Below are 18,075 nucleotides of genomic sequence, written 5' to 3'. Positions count from 1 at the left end.
GAGAGAGCAGGGAATGGCACCAAATGAGCTCCTGTTGACATTGAGAAGTTTGAAGACGCTGGGGTGGGAGGGACATTTGAGTAAAAGGACATCTGAACAATCTCACAGCGTGGAGGTAAGAAGAGAATACCGCCCCTGTTTACACATGAGAAGCAACAGCAGACTTTATTTAGCTTGTGGTAGCTCAGATGTTCCATGTTAGTGTGCGTTACTGCTGGTCTTTTAACTCACAGGATCTAATGGCAGACGTACAGATTCGCTGTGACAGCTCTTTGAAGCTTACCTTCCCCGCATGCATTTTTCAGCGAGTTCAAAAGGAGCAAGGACAACAAAGCTGGTATCACAGCTCGCATGTACCCTCGCCTGTTTTTCCGAAGTGCCCAGGATTTTCTGTGTACTCAAACATGCCTTTAATCCTTTTGTCTGATGAGAGAAGAAACGTTTTAGGCAGGGAGGGGAGGGGGGGCAGTGATATGCAGTCCTTCTTGATCTCAGGGTGCTTCTGAATCACATCTGATTGCTCAGGTGCACTCTGTCTACCCTGGTTTGTGCAGCTTATGACATAGAGCCACATTGAACTGCAACCAACGCAAAAATAAATGCATTTACATGACATAAATAGCACTGACTTTTGGAGCCTGTGTGACCCAGTTCATGATTTCTTCAACACTAGGCAGGAGGGGGACGTGTTTGGACAGATTTAGTTGTCATCAGGTTGTTTTTGTAATCCAGGCTTTTTGGTTTTAGTGTGTCAACAATCAATCACAGCTGTCCAAATGGATGTTTTCTTCTTCTTTCTACCACGTGGTGGCAATAGTGCACAGAGCTCTCAGGCTTGACATTACTTGGCTCAGTGTGCGTATCTGACACAGTCTATATGGTGCTCAATTCATAAAAGGGGGGCTGGATTGTAAATTGTCTGTTGTAATCCCCCCCCAAAAAAAGAAAGTATTTTACCAGGTTCACCAGCGCGCACGCTCACAAACCAGAGAGAGCTAAAGGTAGTGAATTTGTCATTGTTTTATTACTTAGACTTTCGCCCTCAGCTCGATATGAAAACAAACTGTTATCTGTCAAACTTTTGGCCAGCATATCGCTTCTCCTCATCTCTGTTTTTCGTGAATTATATATCTGCTATTAATCTAGAGTTTACTCTGGGCAGTAAAGACATGATGTCAATACCCGGTCTCAAATACTTGACAACCGGGCAAATTCAATTGGACTGACTCCGCCTTGCTCATGCGGGACTTGTCCATAGGATTTTTTTCTCCCTCTTTCCTTCTTTCTTTCTTTCTTTCTTTTTTTTTTTTTTTTTTTTTTTTTTTGTTGTCATTCCTCCGCGTGCCAGTCTGCGTGGCCCGCGCTCTCCGGCGGACTCTGTTCTCCACGCTCCCCTCCGGTCACTCACCCCCCATCAGCACCGAAGAGCATTCTGACGCACAGGACCAGTGGCAGCAGCGGCGGCAGACGGAACAGAAGCAGCAGGAGAAGCAGCAGCAGCAGCAGCAGCAGCAGTCAGGACACTTTTAGGGGGAGTCTGTGGCAATCACCGAGCAACATGTTCCCGGCGGGGAGACGGGAAATCCGCAGCTGGGTCTCGACGGTACCGCCGCGGAGCATGCTTGGACCTGGGCAGAATGGACAGGTGTGGATGTCCTTTTGGATTCTGCTCTTGTCGACTTGTATCCCTAGCGCTCAGGCTCAAGGTAAGATCCGTAACTCAGTTGTATTGTACTTAGAGAAAAAAAAAAATAAAAGTGTGATAAAACGAATTAATACAATGCGACTATTATGAGGCACATAAAAACAGCCCACAAACTATATTTGGCTTTAGAAATGCTGTGTAAAAGCTCAGGTCAGGAATGAAAAAATAAAGGCAAATATGGATTTAAAGTGAAATTAAGTGTCAGTTGTGCGTATAGTGTCACAAAACCACAACCTGAGGGACAAAAAGAGCTTTTGTTGTTAAAGAAAAAAAAATCCTGTTGTCTTCACAAGCAGTTTGGGTTGTTTCTGCATCTCTCCAAATGCATGCATTCAGATCTGTTAATTATTTGCATATTCCAGATTGGCTGTTTTTATTACATTTTAAAAACCACTTGGATTATTTCACTGGTTATCATGACCTGTTGTGAAATATGTGAAGTTCTCTGGTTCTCTGACAGTTTCACTGCTGCTGCAGATTAAGCTGCCCTTTTTTGGCTCCCCCTTTAAATATTCTAGCAGAGATCATTAACTTGCACGGTTATGACTACAGTGTGGAAACATTAAAAGAGAGCAGTTGTTTCGGGATTCTGAAGCATTGGTTCACTGGAGAATGTGCCTTGCAGAATCCATAAATCACAACGAGCTGGTTTCATTTAATGTCCAGCTCACCCAGAGACGTGGACAACACTAATCACAGGGTTACTATGAAACTGTGACTCCTTGCTTGTCATTTATCAGCTGTTAACTGTTTGGCCAGTGAGAACCTAATGAGATCTGCTAAATAAAAGCAGAAAGCCGTGGAGAACAAGTATGACCTGCCGTCATATTTCATGAGTGGAAAAACTGTAACTGCTGGTTGTCACAAGAAGTGAAAGTAAGTTAACATAGGAATCAGCACAGTTTGTGGAAATGCTGAAACATAAATCTTTCTTTTTGTTTTGTCCCAATTAATTTCAGTAACTTCCTATTTGGTTCTCCTTTGCAATGCCATGGCCTTTGCTGACGAAGTAAAAAATATGTCTTCGACGCAACAGACTATCAAGCATTTCTTGAAGGTCCCAGAAAAAAAAGTCTTCTTCAGATGTTGATTCATTTGAGAGGTGCCTTCTCTATGCACTCCCCGTTTCACAATCGCACTGCTCGGTACACCAGAGTGCTAAAAGCAGCATAATCCCTGCACTTGTTTGCCTTTGAACAACTTACGTTGCTCTAAAGTGCTCCCAACCTTATCTGAGAAGAGTCTCTGGCGTCTCTTATTATGCAAGGCACAGTTCCTCTAGCTGTTATTAGCATCCCTTTCTCAAGCCAACAAGCCTGAAGTATGTGTGTGTGGATCTATTGAGCGCCACCGGGTTACTTCACTGGGATTTTACCTTTTCTCCTTGAAATAGAACCATTTCTTATCCCTGCAGTTCCTTTTCTGTTCTTGTGAGCATTTCTGGTTGTGCATTAGCATTGGTGAGAGGTCCAATCCTTTTGTCTGTCTCCTCTTTCATTTGAGAAGGGCCTCCTCTATGATGCATTGTCTATGCTGTTCGGTCTTCGATGAGGATGCTGTTGTACCCGTTGCAGGGGGGGGTCCTCTCAGCATCCAAAGACACCTCGTTCCTCTGAAGTAGAACACAGCCCTTATCCTCAAGGGGGGATCCTTGTTTGCAAATGAGCGGCATAAAAGCAGTGTCTGTACAGAAAGTTAGAGATGCTGCAGTTATTCCCTGAGAGACAAAGACCTCTGAGGATGACAGAAATTAGGCAACACATAGCCACCTCCAGGGAACAGGTGCTATGTTGCCGCTTGTTTTTCAGCAGGTTCATATTGAGGCACCTGCTGTTTTTAATACAGATGGCTCTTCGATTGCACAAGAGGATATGTGGCTGATCCACAGGAGGAGCCTTTCTGCTGGTTTTACTCAACAAGCCATTTTAAGACTCATGCAGATCCCATAATCAAAAAGCCTGGTAAATAAATGTGAGGGTCTGCTTTTATTTTTCTCTTAGCTGCCTTTGTGTTGTCTTTTTTTTCTCTTCCTCAATAAGACTGCAGAGATTGATGTGTGTTTGTGAGTGACTGTGTGTTGGGGTGCATTTTGTTGTGTGTAAATGCGTGTGCGTGCGTGTGGGGGTGTGTGTGCACAGTTGCCTGTGCTTATGTTCCTGTCTATTGAGCTTTAATCTAGATAGCAGCATTGACATTCTGCCAACCGACAGCTGCTATAATTTTCTGGACGTACGTTATTATGCAGCTTGACAGCTGTCAGCCATTTCCAAATCTTTAAATCTTATGATAATCCTCAGTGCTTACACAAAAAAAGCATTTGTTTAAAACACTCTGAATCTGTGTGTGATTAAAACTGCCTGCTCTAATGCGGGCCTGCACATCATAATTCATCCCCATTGGTGACACACAAGCAAGCACATGCACTTGCAGGCGCATCCACAGATAGATAGAAAAATCAATATGTACAAGATTACACAAAACAAGTATATTACAGTTTTAATAGAATTACAGATGTCCCTTCCTATAAAGACTGCTGGGAAGCCTGTTAATCTGCACCTGCATGTGCAACTGTAGAACAAATGTAACATGCTAATACTCTAGTAGATCTGCACATTCGCACTAAAGTCACATAATTTTAGTGCTAAATCTGTTGTAATTGTGTCGCCTGTACAAAAGGTGACGGAAATCTTCATTTAACTTTACAACTTTGCATGTACTAACACGGTGAAGTGGAGGTGTTACACGTGTTTTAACAATTTCATGCCACAGCTATTCTCTGTGCATTTATATTTACATATAAATAGTTTGGTAGAAGGCCGTTAACTTAACATGTTGCCAGGGAGAGAGAACAGCTGTTGAAAATTTTGACTTTTTCTTGGCTCATCCCTGGAAAAGCCCCAGAAGTGACTCACTTAGCATCAGGAGCTTTTCTTTACAGATTCTGACAAGTTTTACTTGTTAATCTTGAGAGTTTTAAATGAAGGCAACTGGACTTATCTTGGTAGAAGTCCAGTTGCCTTCATTTAAAACTCAATTTCATCATGTCTACACCACTACATCCCTGGTGTAGATTCGATGACTGCGAATCTACACCAGGGTTTGTCCAAAGTTGGTATTCAAGGAACCGTATCCTGCATGTATTTTTCCGGGTTCAACACACCTGAATCAAATGGTGACTCAGGAGCAGACCTCTCCAGAACATTGACATGCTGAGGAGGCATTCACTGCCAGTGTTTTTAACCAGGGAAGGAAATAAAACATGTAGGATACCGTCCCCCGAAGACTGACTTTGGACACCCCTGATTAGTCCAGTTTTTTCTTGAATGCATCATATATATAAGTGCACCTGCTATGAAACCTCTAACCTCCAAGTGACTGTATAAGGAGTCATAGGATTGCTACAGGGAGCTTGATTTAGACTTTAGCCTGGTTTCTCTATACCTATGATGTTTACATTTAGCTTTTTGTCCTTTCAGGTAAATAATTAGGTGCTGCATACTTTGTATGTATTGAAAAGACTGACATAAAACTTTTGCTTAATGTTCCTTACTTTATCATCACTGTAGTTGAGGAAGACACTTATAATGCTGACTCTTTGCTTTCTTTTTAAAGTTGAGAAGCTAAACATATAATTTCACACTTAAGTTCCGCCAATTAACATTCTGCATATGTTCAGGTTTAAATAAGTCTATATCATTCAGTATGAGAGTGTATTGAAACAAAATGGTTGTGCCAAATATTCTCAACAGAAATATATGAACCATTAACATTCCTGTTAATGGTTATTTTGATAAATGTACAAACAGAAAACTTAGGTGAGTGTTTTGACAGTTGCTGTCTATTGTTTTGTTTATGACAAACACATTAGCAATTCATTATTAAATTCTGTACCACTAACAATGTCCACACTAATACCAAATTACTTATCAATTAGTTATCAGTTCATATGGTGATGAAATTATTGTGTTAATGTAATCTTGTCTACAAATCCTAACTCGGTACTGTGCAAGTGTTGTGTTGGACACGCTCATGTATCAGTGTTAAGTAAAATGGAGTTAAATATGTTTGTTCACCAGAGAGAAATTGGCAACTTAGTTACTTTATTTCTGTGTAATATGGTTTATGTAAAGGTCTATCTTCTCTTTCAACCTCAATTTCCCTTTCCCTACTTAATTAAGAAAATCATCCTCATTTCATTATTCTGCCACCACCATGTTTCACTATTGCAGTGGTTGAATACAACGTGATGTACTGTGTTAGTTGTCTGTTATATATTTAGGTGATCTGTATATTCACTCAGCCATGAGTAGATGGCTAGATATAGAGAAATAATGACATCTCTACATAAGGTGATGGAAGTCTATTTTTTTCTAAACTGATAAGTTTTGACAACTCTACACATCCCAGCACAGTACTGTGCGAGTGCTGTGTTCCAAAGCCATCATGCATCAGCTATACATTGTCCATATTTATGACATAGTTTTGTATTTCAGTGTTCAGTAAAATGCAGTCAGTGAAGCATATTCGCCAGAGAGAGAGCAGCCGCTAAAAATTTTGACTTAAATGCTTGTTTTTTTTTTTGCAATATGGCTCATGCCAGGAAAGCCCAGCAAGTGGTTCGCCCAGCCTCAGGTGAAATGGTGTCAGCTTCCATATCAGACTCCCTATGCGTCTTCTGTGGCTGCCTCCCATGTTTGGTTGGTTGGCTGAGTTTTTTTTTTCTCTCCTTCCTTTTGCTGCCAAATGCTGTCTACACATGTTTATTCATGCTGCCACAGGAAGCCTTATCCTGCAAGAGGCAACATATCACAGCTCAAGTAAGAAAAAGTCTGCTCGCTGGCAGTAGCAATTAAAGTAAATTAATGAAAAGCCAAAATTTGTTTTGTAACAATGTCTTTCCTATTATTTGAAAAATCTAAATGCTCCGAAAGGTTTTAGGAGTGACAAATGATTGCAATCAACCTCATTGTGCAAGAACAAAAGAGCTGTTTTGATGTCAATGTTCCTTTTTTTAGCTTCAGGAAGTCTTTAATTGGCTCAGTTCAGCAGTAAAACTGTGTTTATAGTTCATAATGCAAATGTAATCAAAATTAACTGCAGGGTTTTGGCATTCTCCCTTTGCTTAGTAATTGCCATTTGCCCAAAAGGCAGTGGTAATAGCTGTTTGCGCAGGGCAGAGTCCTATCATGTCTGCGGATTTGGGTAACTATTGCTAAAATCCTCTCTTACTCTGAAAAACGCACTTTTTTCTTTTTTTTTGTTTTTTGATTTGTTGAAGTTGTCACAAAAGAATGGTAAAAGCATAGAAAACAACAAAATCAGGATATTCTGACAGATTCCTTATACCTGTTGAGAGCAGCATTGGTGTACAGAGTCAAAAATAATGTTCAAAATAAGGTACACTCAGATGTGATTTTCCAGTAATAACAACATTGATTGTCAAGCAATTTCTTCTTTTGGGGCCGATTTTAATCACATAGCCCGAGAGTGGTTTTGTTTCCATATCTACTTGTTTACTGATGAGACTGAGGGGGAGAGGCGCTGCATGGGGGAACAGGGAAATTCTTCACATATTAATTCTCCTGGCTAAACGTCTAATCAATCCAACACGGGGCTTGGAGGCACCTCAGCTATCAAGAAATTAAAAATGTCTCAGAAGAGGCCTTGAGCTGAGCCAGAAACTGAAAGCAAAAATGACCTTGGACACTGGATGGAGGGGAATTTGAAGTGGCAGATATTTGTTTGTTTTGTCTGATATAATTTTGACCAGGGAGCAGAGATGTTTTGCATGCTTCTCTTTGTAACGACCTCCTTAAAATGAGGCATTTGAAGAGCCCTCACAAATGGTGTCATTAGTTCCATCAGTGCAAGTGAGGGATTTGACTCAAACCGTATTCTTGGAAATGTACATGTGTCTTCGAGCCTCCGAGCTGTTGCATGTAAACATTTAAGAACACAAAGGCAACTCAAGGAAAGCTGTGTTGAGAAACAATGCCTTTTACAGCATAATGTGCCCACTGAATCTCCGCTCACATCCAGCATGCGCCTCCTGGGGACTGCTGAGTGTATTCTTGTGTTGTGACTAAAATGGCAAAAGGCACAAGAAGAGGAGAAATGGAGGAACCACTTTGATACCGTGGTGGCATGGGTAGGAGCAGAGGTTTTTTTTTCATGTCTATGTCCCAATGAAAACAGCTGGTCATAGAAATCCTGTTTACTTTGGACATTGAGGTGAATAAATTTACATCTTAACATTGTAGTCCATTCTTGGCCTAGACACTCTTGGCCATCCTCAAACCAAGACACAACGTAATGACTACCTGCCATTAGTGACAACATGAATAGACACACCTATATTTTTATAAACATAGAGAAGGTTCAGGAATGGATCTCAAACTAGCCTAAGTACTATTGCTTTTTCTAAGGCTAGGCTGTCTTTAGACTGCCATCCTTCTATTGTACAGTATATCTGTGTTTTGTTTCAATGGTGTGAGCCATTATTATGCATTATGATGCCGCAGAACACTGAATTCCGCACTGTTGATCTCAGCAGGTGTGCACCATTCAGAGTTTGTACTATGCAATGAAATGTAGAGAGTAGTATTCTATACTCGGAAGAAACTGTGGTAGTAGGTAAATACAAAAACAAATAAATATGATGTAGTGCTAATAAAATTTAACAATCTAAAAAAATTTAAATTGGAAAACTTTCAAGAATTCCTAATACACAGTGAACTAAAGTGGGTGACTAAGTAGCAAGAATCAAGGAGCGAACAAAGAAGGGAGTGCTGCCTATTTTAAACGAGTCATAATATACTTTTTTTGTTCTATAGCTTTGTATCAAAGGAAGTCATGTTGAATTTTGGCAGGAAAACCTCAAACTTCCTTACCAATAATTCCAGCATTCCAATATTTTTTCCAAATTAAAATTCAGAAATTTCAGCTTCTGTGTGAAGAGAAGGAATAGTAAATCTGCATCTGTCAACCAATTAGAAAATTAGAAAAAAAGATGTTTTCAATCTTCTATGGTAATATTGTTGTAAAACATCTGTCATCATAGTGCTACATGGAAGCCTATTTGGTATTTGTAACAAAAAGTTTGAAAATTTACTGATTTAAATCACGTTTTACTTTTCAGTTCTTGTTTGGAACTTTTTGTAGAGGTTAACCAGGTTGAGAGATAGGTGATTCCAAACTGAGACATGTTTTTTTTTTTCTTTTTACAGGCAAATTCTTGTATGCAAATGTGCAAAGCTGAGCTAGCTGTCCTGCTCAGATTGTGCTTGGCAGCAGGCCCACCAGGCCCTCTGGGGGGGCTGGCAAAATGCCTTTCACTGCATCTCAATACCTTGTGCTCTGTATTGATTACAGCTTGAACCGCCTCTCTTTCCCCCCATTGTCTTGCTCTTGGACACATGGGATTTGATATCATGTTTGATTTCTGTTTCCAAGCACCTGCTGTCTTCATCTTCATCATCCATGTAGTTTAGATCTTACTCGCAGGGCCTTCATCATCCATGTAGTTTAGATCTTACCCGCAGGGCCTCCCCACTGCTGTCACAGTTTGACACTCCACCATTGCCACAAACAAACGTGCAACAGTGATACCAGCAGATATCAGTGTGGATGTTGAAAGCATTGAGTGAGATACACCTACAGAAATCCATACCAATCGTCTCATCTGGGAATCTTTTGTTTGTTGATAAGGAGTGCGTACATAGCAGAGTGGAACCGGTCGTCACTGAGGGTCGGCAGCACTTTGTGTGTTCACATAAGCTTTGATTGCTGTCCTTGCCCATAACATCAGCCGAGTATCAGTCAAGAAATGCGATGATAATGTGGGCTGACAGCAGAAGTGTCGGCTTCTTCTTTATGGGTCGATGTCAAATTTGGATCCTTGGCCCCATGTGAAAGTGCTTCAGGTCGGCTACTAAAAGCACGCGGCTGGATTCAACCTCAACAAAGGCTGGTTTGGTTTTCAAACATGAGCCTATTCAAGATTTATGCTTCTTGATTTCTATGCTGTTTTCACTTTCAGGCATCATTGGAAAAAAATTTCTTATTGCAATAAATGAGAAAATTATTTAGTCTGTACTGAATATTAGAATGTAAGTTATATTGAATAAATAAATGAAATACTGAATATTTAAAGGTTGGGCGAAAAAAAGTATGTTTGACCACTGCAGTTAAACAAATTATGCAAGCATACCGTACATACAAAAATGAATAGGCATTCCACAGTCTGTTGAAATTATTAAATTGGAAAAGTAGCGCTCATTCTTGTATCTGCAGTAATAAACATTTAGTCCTGAAGAGCCAGTGTTTGACAAAGAAGCATAAATTTGCCAATATGCAAGTCAAACCCTTTCGTGTTTTTTGCCTTAAATGATTTCGGAGAAGTTTGGGTGAACAACTCAGAGGTTGAATAAGAAGTGTATGGCACACTGCACCTCTGAGAGCAACACTGACTGGGATGAAAGAGACCCTGCGCAGACAGATTTGCCTGCTTATTCAAATTTCAAAGACAGCCTGAAAGAGTAACCCAATGAAACTTCCTTTATTGCTCTAATGCATGCTAACAAATGCACAAACATGCACGCAGTAGCAATGTGCACAGTTCCTAATGCACATGCACGTTTTCTTATTCCAACGCACGCCTTGGCACAAATAGAAGTAGATTGTTTCATTATTGCTAAATGAAGCTTTCTCAAACCAGTGTTTGAAAGAAATACTGTAATTTCAGATGAATTGGCAAAGTCAGAATTAGCTTTTTCAGCATGAATCATCTGTTCATGTCCTGATGGCCCTCTGTGCAAAATAGTTTCCAATTTAACCTAACTCCCTTTGCCACATCGCAGTCACTGCCAACTTCAGCAAGGTGAAGTAGAAAAGGGAACAAAAAAGAGAAATTAATATTGTTAGGGATGTCGATGGTGAGCCCTGAGCGGGATATTGATGGAGGAAAGAGAGAAGAGCACTGCAACACTGGGGCAGGGATTGCTGTGGCATACAGTAGCACAAATCCTAAATTCTGTGCTGATCCAATGGTAGCTAGGAAACAGCTGACAGTAAAATGGGGGGATCAAAGGGATTAGTGTGCCCAGTTTGAGCTGAAACAGTAACCCTTGCACTTCTATGACTGCCAGCTTTTTTCTACTTGCATTTCCTTTTATTTCAGGTGTTTTTTTTTTTTGCAGAAAAAGGGGAAATATAGGAGGTGTACACAAAAAAGAAAATGAACAAGTTAAAACAAGTTAAAACAAAACTGGCACATTTAAACCATGTATGCAGATTAATATCCACACCATTTTGTAAAGAAGAAGCTCACTTATTTGATGTTGTTTGTTGCCTGTAAATGAAAATTAAATAACGATATTAAAAAAACAAAAAATAACCTAAGTGTCAAATGTGATGGGGACTGTATCATGTTATGGGGTGCACTTCTGCAGGAGGGACTGGTGCACTTCAGATAATGGATGGCATTATGAGGAAAGAAAATGTGTAAATGTTAAAGTATCTCAAAACATTATTCAAAAGGACAACTTGCCTTTTGGATGTTGTCCAAAAGGCCAGTTTTTTTAACCCAAATTGGTGAGTGGTTTAAGACAGGAAAATGAATGTTTTATCATGGCTTTTACAAAAGCCTCTTTTCAATCCAATAGAAATTGTATGGGCAAAGTGTATTTGTGTGTGAGCAAGACTGTCTTCAAAACTGACATCAGTTCTCAAAGGAGCAATGGTCCAAATTTTTCAGCAAGTCATTTTGAGAAGCTTGTGCTGAAATATTTGTCCCAACTCATACATTTTAAAAGTAACTTAAAATAAATATTAGTGAAATGCACATAGGCTTCTGATCTTGAACGAAGTAAACATTATTTTATTTTGTGATTGTTTTGCCAGTAGAACAGTAAATGCTATGATTCTAATTTTTACACTTTTTTTCACTCAAACAAAATATGTCTAATTTGTATCCATAGCAAGTTAATTTACTGTGGAAAATGTGGGACGGCACCACCAAAAACTCCACTCTGACTTCCCAAAATTGCCATTGCCGCCATTCAAGCAAACAAGACAAAACAAAGACATGGCATCTGAAGGAAGAGGATGCACCTGTCACATGCAATCAGGGCTGCCGTTTGTGATCTGAGTGAGATTTCCTGTCACAGGGGCTCGAGACGCAGCCTGTTTAATTCTGCAGGGGGCTCCCATGTCCCAGATGCCTCGGTCACTGTCTCCCCTTGTCACAGAGCCCGAGTTAAGTAACAAAACAAACGAGCCCAGGCGTCCCCTGTTAGGGACATGTACCGTTGTGCACTAGGAGGCCTGCTGACAACGATGGTCTCCCTGAGGTATCCAGATGGAAGGTACGATGGACATGTGAAGTCACTCTAGGCTGACAGAGCTTTACTCCAGAGATGAAAGCCAATTTGGATCTACATCACATGTGACATACAGGAGATATGATAGTTCAATCTGATTTGTGATGCCAGAACTCATCAAAAGTGTAAAGGCAAAAAGCATTTGCTGCTGAGCAGATGTGGATATGTTAAAGCTTGTGGTGCTGTTCCAGAAACCTCCGGCTGCTTCCCATCATCACTCTCCTCAAAAGTCTTTCACAGTGCTTGTCAAACTATTTCACTTTGGATATGAGCCTATGTAATTCCCCAGTTCTATGAAAGATAATGTTTAAGCACATCTGTTGTAACAGCGGGCATGCACTTTAAGCCTGTAGGGACTGCTGAAATTGGAGTCATATCTGTTTAATGAAGTTGCTCTGGTCAATGTTTAATTTCGTGAATTTCAATTAAAAGGCCCCATTTCAATTTCTGCAATCACTCAAGGGGTTGTCGTGATGAGATTTAAAGAGGGAAATGTGTAAAGGAATGACCAGTCAGAAATGTGTTCTTTGAGTGCTTTGTACATTGATCTATTAGTACATTGATAATGAATATTTAGCTTCCATAATGAGAGAAAAAGGTTCCTCTTTACAGGTAGAGAAACAATGAATCTTATAAAAATATGATTGGGTTCAGAGGCTATAAGAGGATTACAGAAAGTATGCAGATCTTGGGAATAGGCCTACTCTGAGGAACTCCAATAACTTTTTTACTTTTTTATTCTACTTCGGGGGCTTCTCCATTGAGTACCTCTCTATTAGAGAGGAATGGCGACAAAGAAGAAAAGATGAATGACAATGGGAGCAAGAACGCCAAAAGCCTTTTTACACCCAGTCTGCAGAGCTGGCCTATGTAAACTCTGAGGGGTGGCAGTGTTTAAAAGCTGTAATCACACCACTGCTTCGTTCCCAATGTGGTGTTCCATTCTGCATCATTGAAAGCTTGTTTTATTAATGCTGTCCAGAGTGAAGTATGGCGGGGATTGCTTTGTGTTCTTGATTTAAAGTGGGGTGGAGCAGAAACAATGGGCATGAAAAAAACATGGAGGGCTGTGAGATGCAGCCCACTTCCATTACCCTGAAAGGCAACAGCAACCAGAACGCAAAACAAAGAAGTGGATGTGAACTAGGTCTTAAGCATGAAAACCCCATGCTTTAGTTCTAGATGTGCTGGAAGTCTTGGAAAAATAGCCTGCCATGGTTTAATTCAGGGAAGGAATTGTGTTAGTTGTCTTTGAATTAACTAGAATTAGTTCATGAAATTGTTTATTTGACACATACAAGCCAATAAAGCCAACAGACAGCATTTTTGAACAAGGTGGTGAAGTTACTGTGAGTCTGTTGCCTAATTGCTCTCATTAGCAGTTCACATTGACATAAGTTATTCTGCACAATTAACCCAGCGCCACCGAGATGTTACGAGGCAAAATATTACACTGGGTCAAGGGAACAAAAAAGGTTGTAATTAATTCTTAGTTAATTTAATTATTTCATATTTCATAGGCTGGTACAATGGTATGTTTTTGTTGTGCTTTCCTCAAGGGACATCAGTGACTTTTTCAACTGCATGTCTTGTAGAAATGAGGAAGTGCACACAGTTGATGGAAATCAGGAGCCATTGTTGTTTGACAGAAGGCACCTTTGCAGTGATTGCCTGTGTTATTAATTTGTGCGATGAGAGGAGGCAGGCTTCTCCGGCCTGTGATGGTTACCCGCCGCATTAAAGAACTGCTGCTATGAATGACACTCAGGACTAATAAATATGAATACATTTATAAAAATAGGCACAGGCTCCCCTCTCAGCGCAGATTGGGAGTGACAGCCACATTGACTGGGCATGCTTGATGAGAGAGGGAGCCGGTGCCCCTGGAGATGCAGGATGTTGTAGGCATCAGACATGCAACCAGCACACACACACAAACAGAAACATTGCGATTGTTCATAGGCAAATGTTACGGTATGATTGCATTCAAGAAGGGTCCGGCATGAAGAAAAATAAATAAATAAAGAGATCTCATTGCCCTATTAACTTACTAGGCACTTAGCTTGTTTACCAAAAGAATGCATCTGCCTTACTAATCTGTCAACTTTCACCGTATCCATCAAAGCTAATTCCATCTATTTGTGGAGGATATCACTCCAAAAAGATCATTAAATGCTATCTGTGGAATATTGAACAGATGGGAGGCTTGAAAGAGGATTTATTTTAATTTGGGAAATCCACAGGTGTTCAATTGTTAGCAAATGATTTATGCTGCACAAACACATTTACATTGCTTGTCAGCCAACTTATAGATTGTTTCCTGTGGAAGCAAAGTGCTGTAATTTATTGTCATTAACATACAATTCATTCTGTTGAGGCTGACTTTGGGGACATGAAGATGCATCAATTTATCTCTGCGCTAACAGTTTGGTATTTAAGAACAGTCATTACCTTACATGGCTATTAATAACGAACCACTGTTGACTGAATGGCTTTTATCACACTGACTATATCTACAAGAATAAGGAATAATTTTACTTTAGCTTACTTAATAACAACACTCACTTGAACCATTTGCAGAAATATAGATTAGAAAGTGAATGTCTTCTTTAGTTCCATTTTCTGCACCCTTCCACAGTTTCTGGAAAAAAAAAACACATTACAGCCACACACTTCAGTGTATTTTATAAGCTAGTACAAAATTTCATTACTGAAAATGACACATGGTTTAAAACCAGTTTGCAATTAAAATCTTAATAGTAAAGCATGCATAGGTTTTTAGTCCCCCTAAGTCAATATTTTGTAGTCATTACTTTCACTTCAGCTACAGCTGCAAGTCTTTTGTGGTGTTTCCTCGCTTTACACATCATTAAACTAAACTTTTTTCTCATTCGACTTTGAAAAAGCCAAATGAGACATAGATTAAATTACACACAGAGGGGTTTTGTTTATTTATGAAGGTAATTGATCGTACAGAAAATTATTCGGGGGTATTAGAGTAAAAGTGGTAATGCATGCCATACTCTTCAGATTTTTTGTTGTGCACAATATTAAACCATGGTTTTCCTTTACGATTATCTTTTACTCTGTGTTGGTCAGTCATGTAAAATCTCAAGGAGATACATTGCAAAGTTTGTAACTCAAATGTGAATTCAAGAGGAAGGAATACTGTTGCAAAGCAGTTTATTTTTTCATCACCTCACCCAAGAAATATTCTATTTTTCCTTTCAAACTTGTGTCACAGAGTGTTCAAAAGGATTTCTTCCACTGAGTTTGTCCTTTACCAAATGGCAAAAAGAATATGCTAATATGTTCATCTGTTTTCCTCTGCATGTGATGATCCTAATTGATTAATTGAAGATCTGATTAGCTGCAGATTAATAATTCAAGATGTTATTTGCCATGCTGTTAAGTTCAGGTGCAGGAGCGTGACTGGCTAAGCCCCCACCTCGCTTTCAGATTTTCCAGCAGAGTTGCCGTCCTTGTTTTCCTAAGCTGAAACACAGGCAGAACCGATCCCTCAAAGTTCTGTGAAGGACTTTGATTGAGATAAGTGGAATATTCATTGCCTCCGACAGGCATAACCTTGGTGAAGTGTTCTCTGGCAGCCACTTGAGGAGCGTGGCAGACTGCATGCTCTGGACACTGGGCACGACTTACACCATGGTGCTAACCTTGAGCCAGGTTCCTGTAGAGCTGTGGCTTTGCATTTAAGGCGCATAGAAAATCCATTGAGGAGCTGACTTAACTAGGTTAGATGGCTCTAATGGATTCAAGCCATCAAACTTTGCTAATTAATGGCAGGAGCAACCTTGAAAGCAGTAGACAAACGTGTATTAATCTTGTAAAGTAGTGTGCAGTGATAGTCAATTGGTTTACACCTTAAAACAACAATTATTTTGTTAAAATTAAAGTTGACATAGGTTTGTTTATTTCAGTGACTTTTTTTCTTAATCCAAATTCCTATGTTTATGTCATACTGAATGTTTGTGTTTTCTTTTAGCATTTCTTTGTATAAATTAAACAAGACATAAAACAAAAATAGCTGTCAGACTGTACCTCTTGTGCAACAGAGCCCCAGGGATTCTGTTTGATTTCCTCCTGATTCAGCATCACTGCCATTTCCTCCTGAAGGTAGTTCAGTGCGAGCTGTTCCTGGGGGTCAGAGGCCAATTCAGCATTATTGAATAATAAATAAACAGAAATGTGTTTCAGCCAAAGCTGATCCCTGTTGTTTCTTCTCCCCCTCACTTTCCTGAGCGGACAGAGAGCAGCTGGAGCCTTGTATTCTTTGTAATGGCCTGTATATATGCAGGGTTTCATATTTCAATCACTGCCACGGCAGTTGAAATTGGTGCTTTAAGATTAAGTTGAAATTGGAAAGTGGCTATCGTGTCTGCATGAGGAAACACATTTGAATTTGAGTTGAAAAGGTGCTCGGTGTCGCATCTGAACGGCAAAAGAAGTATTTCTGTGGAGCAGACTTTACCTCCGAGCTATAAATGCTGTGGGGCTTTCTGAGCTTCAGTCAACTGATTCTTTTGTGAGAAGTAACGTTAGAGACATCAAATGGAAGCATTTCACAATAGAGCCATCATCAGTGATTCAAAATTGTGTATGTTAATGAGATATAAATGATGCATTGGTTGGATAGATCTGCAATCAACTTATTAAATATCACTGGAGCATTCATTCATGCTAATGAAGTTTGTAATAATTAATATTTTGTATTTGACTTTAAAAAGTGAAATGTGTGAAAATGTGTTTTCACTTCTTTTTCAGTTACTTGTTAAAGGTCCATTGCCGTGAAAAAGGTATTTTCCCCCTTACACATACACACTTTTTAGATCATCAAATAATTTCAGAAAAAGAAAGTGATAAACTGCCTGAAACAACCTGGCCCTCTGGTTATGCCACTCTATGGCTGCAACTCACCTAAAAACGTTAGATTAGTTGTTTTTTTTTCAATACCAAAACTACTAGTGAGCAAAAAGAACTCAAAAGCCCATCTCACTTTTGCCAAATGGAGCAATTTTTGGAAGGTATGGGTCCTCTTACTGTAAATCTGGTATAAGACTAACAGTACTACAGAAACAAAACATACTGACAAGCAAGCATAGTGGTGGCAGTGGGATGGTCAGGGCTACTTTATCCCTACAGGACCTGAACAATTTGCTGTAACTGATAGAACCATTAATTCTGCTCTCTGCCAAAAAATCTCATAAGAGACTTTCCGGCCATCTGTTTTTTAGCTTTAGCTTAAGTGTACTTCGGTTATGTAGCACAATGGTCCAAACCACACTAGTTGATCCACATCTGAATGTTTTAAGAAAGAAATGAAAGTCTCAAGTGCCCTAGTCAAAGTCCAGAATTAATTGCAAGTGAGATTATATAGCATGACCTGTGGTACTGACTTGACAACCATCCAATGTAGCTCAATTAAAACAGTTTCTGGCCTCCTCCATAGTGATTTGAAAGACTCATTGCCAGTTATAGCAAATGTTAGATGACTGCTGTTGCTGCCAAATGTTAAGCAACCAGTTATTCGGTAGGGGGCAATTATTTTTTGCAAAGAGCCAAGATTTTTTTCTCCTATATATAAAAATAAATCATCATTTGGACAGAACATTTTGAATGTATTTGTATATGTTTTTATCAGACTTATGGTTGTCTGATATTGAAATTTGTTTGATTCTGAACATGCAAGTGCGACAAAAATGCAATAATAGAAGAAATATGTAAGCAGGCAAACATATTATCACAGCACCATTGTGTCAAGTTTGTGAGTTTTACCTATCGGCTCTTGCGGTCACCTACTTCTCTTAGTCACACAGTCCTGCTCTCTCTTTGCTACATTAACTGAATATTCATTATGTGGCTAATGGTGGTGCCTTTGAAGAGGAATGATCATATTTAATTTTCTCGCCAGAGAAGGAACAGTCAGTGAGAGGCGAGTGAAGGAGAAAAGCGTATGAGAAAGATAAAAAGGGA

The 18,075-nt window shown here is 39.7% G+C and overlaps 1 protein-coding gene across 3 annotated transcripts in view; it reads left to right on the top strand.

The window, feature by feature from the left end:
* Positions 1-1,358: 1,358 nt before the first annotated feature.
* The window catches only part of LOC102220330 (protein sidekick-2-like), a 110,929-nt gene continuing 94,212 nt past the window's right edge, over positions 1,359-18,075 (top strand). For all 3 annotated transcript variants that reach the window (XM_023349539.1, XM_023349540.1, XM_023349538.1), the window contains exon 1: positions 1,359-1,706. In XM_023349539.1, coding sequence (XP_023205307.1) covers positions 1,559-1,706 — 148 coding nt within the window. In that variant the 5' untranslated portion in view covers positions 1,359-1,558. The remainder of the gene's footprint in view (positions 1,707-18,075) is intronic.

This window comes from Xiphophorus maculatus, chromosome 16, assembly GCF_002775205.1.
Source record: "Xiphophorus maculatus strain JP 163 A chromosome 16, X_maculatus-5.0-male, whole genome shotgun sequence".
Taxonomy (NCBI): domain Eukaryota; kingdom Metazoa; phylum Chordata; class Actinopteri; order Cyprinodontiformes; family Poeciliidae; genus Xiphophorus; species Xiphophorus maculatus.
The sequence above is the reverse complement of the archived record's forward strand: the minus strand, read 5'-3'. Positions and strand labels throughout refer to the sequence as shown.